This window comes from Lichenostomus cassidix, unplaced genomic scaffold, assembly GCF_008360975.1.
Source record: "Lichenostomus cassidix isolate B80296 unplaced genomic scaffold, HeHo_3.0 HiC_scaffold_38, whole genome shotgun sequence".
NCBI classification, from domain to species: Eukaryota; Metazoa; Chordata; class Aves; order Passeriformes; family Meliphagidae; genus Lichenostomus; species Lichenostomus cassidix.
The window spans coordinates 1040043-1050028 of NW_028147440.1; the positions used below are offsets into that span (position 1 = coordinate 1040043).

Here is a 9986-nt window from a genome sequence, read left to right on the forward strand (position 1 = left end):
GTCCTCAGAGTGAAAACAATGGGATTTGGGATGGGGGGACATCTGGGATTGGGGGGAATTTGGGGTCTGGTGGGGAATGTGAGATTGGAGGAGGTCTGCAGGTGGCACCCCAGCTACCTGCGCCAGGTGTGTCCCCAGAGCTGGGGACATCCCGAGATTGGTGACTCCAGTGATTCACCAAATCCGGGTGAATTTTGGGTCATTTCACTCCGGGTTCTGAAACTTTGCCAAAATTCAACAGGAAGGAAGGAAGGGGCGGAGCTTGGGAAGCCTCCAGTGAAAGCGAAAGCTCTCGATTTTGGGGACGTCAGTGACAGCCATTGGTCACTTGGAGCCCGAGTGGTCATTTTGGGGGGAAAATCACCTCTGGATGTGCTGAGAACATCTGGAGGAGACCCTGGAGTGGGGGAGAAGGGTCTGGAGCTGAGGAGATCCTGGAGCTGAGGAGATCCTGGAGCTGAGGAGATCCTGGAGCTGAGAATGTCCTGTGTCCTGATGCCTCCCTACACTGTGGGGATCCAGATCTCCAACAAGACCCAAACCATCACCCTGGCGGACCCCTTGTGAGACTGGGGGACCATCAGGGTGCAGCTCTGGGTGGGATCTTCATCGTGTGTGGGATCATCTCCATGGCGTTAGGGTTGGGATCATCTCCATGGCGTTAGGATTGGGATCATCTCCAGGGATTGGGATTATCTCCAAAGGGTTGGGATCATCTCCAGGGTTGGGATCATCTCCAGGGGGTTGGGATCATCTCCAAAGGGTTGGGATCATCTCCAAAGGGTTGGGATCATCTCCAGGGGTTGGGATCATCTCCAGGGGGTTGGGATCATCTCCAAAGGGTTGGGATCATCTCCAGGGGTTGGGATCATCTTCAGGGGGTTGGGATCATCTCCAGGGGTTGGGACCATCTCCAGGGGTTGGGATCATCTCCATGGCATTTGGGATCATCTCCAAAGGGTTGGGATCATCCCCCAGGGATTGGGATCATCTCCAAAGGATTGGGATCATCTCCAGGGGTTGGGATCATCTCCAAAGGATTGGGATCATCTCCAACGGGTTGGGATCATCTCCAAAGGATTGGGATCATCTCCAAAGGGTTGGGATCATCTCCAGGGATTGGGACCATCTCTAAAGGGTTGGGATCATCTCTAAACGGTTGGGATCATCTCCAAAGGGTTGGGATCATCTCCAGGGGTTGGGATCATCTCCAAAGGGTTGGGATCATCTCCAAAGGGTTGGGATCATCTCCAGGGGTTTGGGATCTTCTCCAAAGGGTTGGGATCATCTCCAGGGATTGGGATCATCTCCAAAGGGTTGGGATCATCTCCAGGGATTTGGGATCATCTCCAAAGGGTGGGATGACCTCCAGGTATTGATCTTTCCCAGTTCTCCCACCGCCCCTCCATGACCCCAAACCTCACTTCCTCCCCCCAGGACCTACATGTACCACACCGAGATCCTTGTCAACCCCAAGCCTTCCGTGCCTCCTGGATCCTCCAGCTCCTTCCAACTGAGACACTACTTCCTAGTCTTTGGCTGTGGAGTACTCTTGTCCTACAGGCTCGAGTCCTTCATCTTGAACATCTGCTTCTCCACATATGGACCTTCCCGAAAGGTGGGCCTGGAGCTCTACCTGGGCGCCGCTCAGCGGTGTAGCCCAGATGTCATCTTCAAACGCATGGCCCAGGGGACTCAGCCACCTCCCAGCGAGACCTTCGTGTCACAGTGGGTCGACATGAGGGGACAACAGGGGGACATCCAGCTGAGCCTCGGCCTGCTCAGGGTGACGGGCACCGTGTCCAAGGTGTGGGTAAGGTCCGTTGCGTCGGTGCTGATGAACAACCCGCAGGACACCTGGTACCCTTGCATGGAGGTGGTGGTGGAGGAGCAGGCGAGGGTGCTGAGAATGACACCCCTGTGCCCAGGGAGAGGTGGCCAGGAGACAGGAGAACCTGCAGGACCTTCAGGGACCATGGTGGGCAGTGCTGGAACTGCATGGAAGCCATGAGAGCCCTGCAGGCACCTCCAGAACCCCATAGGTACACCCAGAACCCCATAGGAACCTCCAGAACCCCATAGGAACCTCCAGAACCCCATAGGCACCTCCAGAACCCCATAGACACCTCCAGAACCTCATAGGAACCTCCAGAACCCCATAGACACCTCCAGAACCCCATAGGCACTTATAGAAACCCATAGACATGTCTAAAATCCAATAGGAACTTCTAGAACCCTGTAGACACTTCTACAACCCTATAGGCACCTCTAGGACCCCATAGGCACCTATAGAAACCCATAGACATGTCTAAAATCCAATAGGAACTTCTAGAACCCTGTAGACACTTCTACAACCCTATAGGCACCTCTAGAACCCTACAGATGCACCTAGGACCCCATAGGAACCTCTGAAACTCTGGAAACACCTATAGAACCTTGTAAGACACTCTATACCCCATAGGCACCTCTAGAACCCTATAGACACCTCTAAAACCCTGTAGGAACCTATAGAACTGTGTAGGACCCTCTAAGACCCCATAGGTGCCTCTAGAACCCAAAAGACACCTATAGAAACTCATAAATATTTATAGAACCCGATAAACATCTATAGAACCCAATAGCCAGAATAGAACCCTCTAGACACCTCCAGAACCCTCTAGACACCTGCAGAACCTTCTAGAATCCTGGACACACCTACAGAACCTTGTAGGACCTTCTAGAAACCTATAGGCACCTCTAGAACCCTGCAGGCCTCAAGAAGATTTGGCAGAACCTCGTGGGCACCAGGAGAACCTCAGAGAAACCACCAGGAGCTTCTGGACACCCCTGGACCCTGATGGACACCCTGGGGTTGGGATGTCCCACCCACCCCACCCAGTTTTGGGGTCTCCCCAGATCTCCCTCAGCTTCTTTTTGCTTTTCGCAATAAAAGCAGAATTTTAGAAGTTGAGCTGTGGAGTGAAGAAACTGAGATTTGGGATCTGGGGGGATATTTGGGATTGAGGGGAGATTTGGGATCTTGTTGGGGGGTTTGGGATCAGGGGGTTTGGGGAGGGTCTGGGATTGTGGGAAGGTCTGGGATGGGGGGACCTGTAAAACCAGTTAAACCCGTTACACCAGTTAAACCAGTTTAGTTACAGAAACAAACCAGTTACACAAGTTAAACCAGTGCAGTCAGAGAAACAAACCAGTTAGACCAGTTATACTGGAGAGTTAAACCAGTTAGACCAGTTCAGTTACAGAAATAAACCAGTTGAACCAGTCACACCAGTTAAACCAGTTCCTTAGAGAAATAAACCAGTTACACTAGTTACACTGGAGAATGAAACCAGTTAAACCAGTTAAACCAGTTAAACCAGTTAAACCCATTCCCCGCTCCTTTCAGGAACCCCAACCCGCCCCCAGCCCCTCCCCTGCCCCAGCTACCTGTGCCAGGTGTGTCCCCAGAGCTGGGGACATCTGAGATTGGAGACTTCAGTGATTCAGCAAATCCGGGTGAATTTTGGGTCATTTCACTCCAGATTCTGTAACTTTAAAAAATTCAACAGGAAGGAAGGGGTGGAGCTTGGGAAGCCTCCGGTGAAAGCGAAAGCTCTCGATTTTGGGGACATCAGCAACGGCTGTTGGTCACTTGGAGCCCGAGGGGTCATTTTGTGGGGAAAAACACCTGTGGATGTGCTGAGAACATCTGGAGGAGACCCTGGAGTGGGGGAGAAGAGTCTGGAGCTGAGGAGATCCTGGAGCTGAGGAGATCCTGGAGCTGAGGAGATCTTAGAGCTGAGAAAGAAATTCCAGAGCCAAGAAGGTCCTGTGCCAAGATGGGAGGCGGAGTGAGCCGCACTGTGGAGATCCAGATCTCCAACAACACCAAGAATTTCACGCTGGAGAACCCCAGGTGAGGCTGGAGGACCCTTGCAGTGCAGGGGGGCAGCTCTGGGTGGGATCTTCATCCATGGTGGGTCCAAGGGGGTGAGATTTCATCCCAGGGTGGGATCGTCATCCTGGGGTGGGAGCATCTGCCAAGGACTGGGATCATCTCCCAGAGGTGGGATCTTCATCCCAGGCTGGGATCATCTCCCGGGCTGAGATCATCTCCCAGCTCCCACCACCTCCCAACACCTCCAGCCCCTCCCAGTGCTGCCAGGACCATTTCCCAGTTCTCCCACTGCCTCTTTACAATCCCACTCCCCACTTCCTCCCCCCAGGATCTACTTCTACAGTGGCCACAGTGTCACCCCTCCAGAACCTTCCGTGGCCCCTGGCTCCTCCAGCTCCTGCCGGTTCTCCAACAACACCATGTTCTGGGGCTGCAATGGGGTCCTGGTCTACGAGGCCGAGTCCTTCAGCTTGGCCATCTACTTCTCCAACCCCATCGACCGCAACCGGTTTTCCCCCCAGCTGGGCTTGGAGCTTTCCCCGGGCAAGATCCCTGTGGATGAATTGGAGGACACTTACAGCCGCATGGTGAAAGGAAAGTCTGACCCTAACGTGGTCACCCACCGCGTAGACCTGACCACCTGCCAGAGGCCTGCCCAGGTGTGCTCTGGTCCCATCAAGGTGGAGGCCACCATGTCCAACGCCAAGAGCTCCGTCCTCAAGGTGGAGGTGAAGGAATCGGGGGGAAGTAGACACTCCCTGGCCAGGGAAAAAGGGGAAGGGAGACCCTGGGAGATCCCTGGTGGGACCTCAGAGACGTATCTGGAACGTCATTAGTGCCCTGAGCACCCCACAGGCACCTCTGAGAGACATAGGCACCCCCAGAACCTGGCAGGCACCTCTAGAACCCCATAGGCACCTCAAGGACCCCATAGGCACCTCTAGAACCCCATAGGCACCTCTAGAACCCTGTAGGAACCTATAGAACTGTGTAGGACCCTCTAAGACCCCATAGGTGCCTCTAGAACCCAAAAGACACCTATAGAAACTCATAAATATTTATAGAACCCGATAAACATCTATAGAACCCAATAGCCAGAATAGAACCCTCTAGACACCTCCAGAACCCTCTAGACACCTGCAGAACCTTCTAGAATCCTGGACACACCTACAGAACCTTGTAGGACCTTCTAGAAACCTATAGGCACCTCTAGAACCCTGCAGGCCTCAAGAAGATTTGGCAGAACCTCGTGGGCACCAGGAGAACCTCAGAGAAACCACCAGGAGCTTCTGGACACCCCTGGACCCTGATGGACACCCCGGGGTTGGGATGTCCCACCCACCCCACCCAGTTTTGGGGTCTCCCCAGATCTCCCTCAGCTTCTTTTTGCTTTTCGCAATAAAAGCAGAATTTTAGAAGTTGAGCTGTGGAGTGAAGAAACTGAGATTTGGGATCTGGGGGGATATTTGGGATTGAGGGGAGATTTGGGATCTTGTTGGGGGGTTTGGGATCAGGGGGTTTGGGGAGGGTCTGGGATTGTGGGAAGGTCTGGGATGGGGGGACCTGTAAAACCAGTTAAACCCGTTACACCAGTTAAACCAGTTTAGTTACAGAAACAAACCAGTTACACAAGTTAAACCAGTGCAGTCAGAGAAACAAACCAGTTAGACCAGTTATACTGGAGAGTTAAACCAGTTAGACCAGTTCAGTTACAGAAATAAACCAGTTGAACCAGTCACACCAGTTAAACCAGTTCCTTAGAGAAATAAACCAGTTACACTAGTTACACTGGAGAATGAAACCAGTTAAACCAGTTAAACCAGTTAAACCAGTTAAACCCATTCCCCGCTCCTTTCAGGAACCCCAACCCGCCCCCAGCCCCTCCCCTGCCCCAGCTACCTGTGCCAGGTGTGTCCCCAGAGCTGGGGACATCTGAGATTGGAGACTTCAGTGATTCAGCAAATCCGGGTGAATTTTGGGTCATTTCACTCCAGATTCTGTAACTTTAAAAAATTCAACAGGAAGGAAGGGGTGGAGCTTGGGAAGCCTCCGGTGAAAGCGAAAGCTCTCGATTTTGGGGACATCAGCAACGGCTGTTGGTCACTTGGAGCCCGAGGGGTCATTTTGTGGGGAAAAACACCTGTGGATGTGCTGAGAACATCTGGAGGAGACCCTGGAGTGGGGGAGAAGGGTCTGGAGCTGAGGAGATCCTGGAGCTGAGGAGATCCTGGAGCTGAGGAGATCTTAGAGCTGAGAAAGAAATTCCAGAGCCAAGAAGGTCCTGTGCCAAGATGGGAGGCGGAGTGAGCCGCACTGTGGAGATCCAGATCTCCAACAACACCAAGAATTTCACGCTGGAGAACCCCAGGTGAGGCTGGAGGACCCTTGCAGTGCAGGGGGGCAGCTCTGGGTGGGATCTTCATCCATGGTGGGTCCAAGGGGGTGAGATTTCATCCCAGGGTGGTATCTTCATCCCAGGCTGGGATCATCTCCAAGGGCTGGGATCATCTCCGAGGGGGTGGGACCTTCATCCCAAGCTGGGACCTTCATCCCAAGCTGGGATCATCTCCCAGCTCCCAGCCCCTCCCAACACCTCCAGCCCCTCCCAGTGCTGCCAGGACCATTTCCCAGTTCTCCCAACACCTCTTCACGCTCCCACTCCCCACTTCCTCCCCCCAGGATCTACTTCTACAGTGGCCACAGCGTCACCCCTCCAGAACCTTCCGTGGCCCCTGGCTCCTCCAGCTCCTGCCGGTTCTCCAACAACACCATGTTCTGGGGCTGCAATGGGGTCCTGGTCTACGAGGCCGAGTCCTTCAGCTTGGCCATCTACTTCTCCAACCCCATCGACCGCAACCGGTTTTCCCCCCAGCTGGGCTTGGAGCTTTCCCCGGGCAAGATCCCTGTGGATGAATTGGAGGACACTTACAGCCGCATGGTGAAAGGAAAGTCTGACCCTAACGTGGTCACCCACCGCGTAGACCTGACCACCTGCCAGAGGCCTGCCCAGGTGTGCTCTGGTCCCATCAAGGTGGAGGCCACCATGTCCAACGCCAAGAGCTCCGTCCTCAAGGTGGAGGTGAAGGAATCGGGGGGAAGTAGACACTCCCTGGCCAGGGAAAAAGGGGAAGGGAGACCCTGGGAGATCCCTGGTGGGACCTCAGAGATGTATCTGGAACGTCATTAGTGCCCTAAGCACCCCACAGGCACCTCTGAGAGCCATAGGCACCCCCAGGACCTGGCAGGAACATCTAGAACCCCATAGGCACCTCAAGGACCCCATAGGCACCCCAAGAACCCCATAGGCACCTCTAGAACCCCATAGACATCCTCAGGAACCCATAGGCACACCTAGAATGCCATAGACACCCCCAGGGCCCCATAGGCACCTCAAGGACCCCATAGATATTCCAAGGACCCCATAGGCTCCCCCAGGACTATATAGGAACCTCTAGAACCCCATAGGCACCTCAAGGACCCATAGGCACCTCTAGAACCCCACAGACACCCCCAGGACCCCGTAGGCACACTGCTGAAAACCCAGAAGATCCTTCAGCAGAACCTCGTGGGCACCAGCAGAACCTTCAGCAGACCCTGGTGAGTGTCCCCAGACCCGTGGGGACACCCTCAGAATGTCATGGACAACCTCAGAACCTTGCAGGCACCACAGGAACCTTCAGCAGCACCTTGGAGACACATCCAGAACCTTCTTTAGAACCAGGGGTTACTCCTGGACAGAGTAACCTTCTGGACACTCCAAAAAGGACCTGGTGGGCACCAGCAGAAGCTTCAGGAGATCCTCAGGGACACCCGGGGGTTGGGGGGCTCTCCCAGTTCCCCCCTCCAGCTCTTCCCTTTTTCCTTTGCTGAATAAAACAGGACTTTTTGCCTTTGATCCGAAGAGACAAAAAGTGGGATTTGGGGTCTGGGGAAGATCTGGGGTGGGGGGCAGAAATTTGTCATGGGGGCTGGGGGTGTGGGATGCGGAAGGGTGACGAACTGGGATTGGCAGGGATGAACTGGGATTGGTGGGAACGAAAGACAACAAAATGCATGGACCAATGGGAAGGGAGTGGGTGGAGCTTGGAAAGCTTTGTTGGTAAATACAGTGAGAACTCCTGATTTCAAGGAAATCAGAGCTTCCCGGAGTCAGGAACTAACAATCCCTATCAGTCCCGAGAGAGGCATGAACTTCAGGAAACTCCACTGGCTTTGGTGATGTAACACTGGGAGGAGACTCAGGAGCAGGGAAAAGGTTGTGGAGCTGAGATCTCAGAGCTGAGGAGATCCAGGAGCCGAGGAGGTCTCGGAGCTGAGAAGAGCCTGGAGCTGAGGAGAGCCTGGAGCTGAGGAGAGCCTGGAGCTGAGGAGAGCCTGGAGCTGAGGAGATCCTGGAGCTGAGAAAGAAATTCCAGGGCTGAGGAAGAGATTCCAGCACTGAAGAAGAAATCCCGGAGCTGAGAAGATCCCGTGCCAGGATGGGAGGTGGAACGAGCCGCACTGTGGAGATCCAGATCTCCAACAAGACCAGAAATTTCACCCTGGAGAACCCCAGGTGAGGCTGGGGGGACATCAGGGGTGCAGGGGGGAAGCTTTTGGTGGGATCTTCATCCTCGGGTGGGATAATCTCCCAGGGCTGGGATCATGTCCAAGTGGGTGGGATAATCTCCCAGGGCTGGGATCATCTCCAAGGGGGTGGGATCTTCATCCCAGGCTGGGATCATCTCCAAGGGCTGGGATCATCTCCGAGGGGGTGGGACCTTCATCCCAAGCTGGGATCATCTCCCAGCTCCCAGCCCCTCCCAACACCTCCAGCCCCTCCCAGTGCTGCCAGGACCATTTCCCAGTTCTCCCAACACCTCTTCACGCTCCCACTCCCCACTTCCTCCCCCCAGGATCTACTTCTTCAGTGGCCACAGCGTCACCCCTCCAGAACCTTCCGTGGCCCCTGGCTCCTCCAGCTCCTGCCGGTTCTCCAACAACACCATGTTCTGGGGCTGCAATGGGGTCCTGGTCTACGAGGCCGAGTCCTTCAGCTTGGCCATCTACTTCTCCAACCCCATCGACCGCAACCGGTTTTCCCCCCAGCTGGGTTTGGAGCTTTCCCCGGGCAAGATCCCTGAGGATGAATTGGAGGACACTTACACCCGCATGGTGAAAGGAAAGTCTGACCCTAACGTGGTCACCCACCGCGTAGACCTGACTACCTGCCAGAGGCCTGCCCAGGTGTGCTCTGGCTCCCTCAAGGTGGAGGCCACCATGTCCAACGCCAAGAGCTCCGTCCTCAAGGTGGAGGTGAAGGAATCGGGGGGAAATGGACACCCCCTGGCTGGGGAAAAAGGGGAAGAGAGATCCTTGGAGTTCCCTGGTGGGACCTCAGAGACGTATCTGGAACGTCATTAGTGCCCTGAGCACCCCACAGGCACTTCTAAGAGCCATAGGCACCCCCAGGACCTGGCAGGAACTTCTAGAACCCCATAGGCACCTCCATAACCCCATAGACACTCCAAGAACCCCATAGGCACCTCTAGAACCCCATAGACACCCCCAGGACCCCATAGGCACCTCAAGGACACATAGGCACCTCTAGAACCCCATAGACACCCCCAGGACCCCATAGGCACGCTGCTCAAAACCCAGAACAACCTTCAGCAGAACCTCGTGAGCACCAGGAGAACCTCAGAGAAACCACCAGAACCTCATGGACACCCTGGGGTTGGGCTGTCCAAGTCTCTCTTTCGGGGCGGCCACACCCAGACTTCCCTCTCCCGGTTTTGCTTTGCTCAATAAAATTGGAAATTTTGCACTTGGTCCTCAGAGTGAAAACAATGGGATTTGGGATGAGGGGACATCTGGGATTGGGGGAATTTGGGGTCTGGTGGGGAATGTGAGATTGGAGGAGGTCTGCAGGTGGCACCTCCAGCTACCTGTGCCAGGTGTGTCCCCAGAGCTGGGGACATCCTGAGACTGGAGACTTCAGGGATTCAGCAAATTGGGGTGAATTTTGGGTCATTTCGCTCCGGATTGTGTAACTTTGCCAAAATTCATCAGGAAGGAAGGAAGGGGTGGAGCTTGGGAAGCCTCAGGGGAAATGAAAGCTCCCATTCTT

The 9986-nt window shown here is 54.6% G+C and overlaps 2 protein-coding genes and 1 long non-coding RNA gene across 11 annotated transcripts in view; 2 read left to right on the plus strand and 1 right to left on the minus strand.

The window, feature by feature from the left end:
* Positions 1-9688, plus strand: part of LOC146422898 (uncharacterized) — a 30844-nt gene extending 21156 nt beyond the window's left edge. For 5 of the 9 annotated variants that reach the window (XM_085045715.1, XM_085045714.1, XM_085045711.1 and 2 more), the window contains one exon: positions 8773-9688. In XM_085045715.1, coding sequence (XP_084901841.1) covers positions 8773-9280 — 508 coding nt within the window. In that variant the 3' untranslated portion in view covers positions 9281-9688. Of the gene's footprint in view, positions 1-291; positions 483-3540; positions 3896-4205; positions 5301-8262; positions 8433-8772 lie in introns of those variants that run through there. The other 4 variants (XM_085045708.1, XM_085045709.1, XM_085045716.1 and 1 more) reach the window with 4 other exon arrangements.
* LOC146422906 (uncharacterized) lies at positions 4750-9518 on the minus strand. The gene is made up of 3 exons (XR_014847884.1): positions 9443-9518; positions 7127-7207; positions 4750-4835 (listed from the first exon to the last, which is right to left on the minus strand). It is a non-coding gene; the product is annotated as an uncharacterized LOC146422906 (long non-coding RNA).
* Positions 5946-7138, plus strand: LOC146422907 (uncharacterized). The gene is made up of 2 exons (XM_085045728.1): positions 5946-6245; positions 6557-7138. The coding sequence occupies exons 1-2, from the start codon at positions 6169-6171 to the stop codon at positions 7062-7064; spliced, it is 585 nt and encodes a 194-aa protein (XP_084901854.1). The 5' UTR covers positions 5946-6168; the 3' UTR covers positions 7065-7138.
* Positions 9689-9986: the final 298 nt, after the last annotated feature.

Coding starts and splice junctions, on each gene's coding strand:
- LOC146422907 (XM_085045728.1), top strand. CDS start 6,169: ATGGGAGGCGGAGTGAGCCGCACTGTGGAGATCCAGATCTCCAACAAC. Junction 6,246..6,556: donor TTCACGCTGGAGAACCCCAG/GTGAGGCTGGAG, acceptor TCCTCCCCCCAG/GATCTACTTCTACAGTGGCC.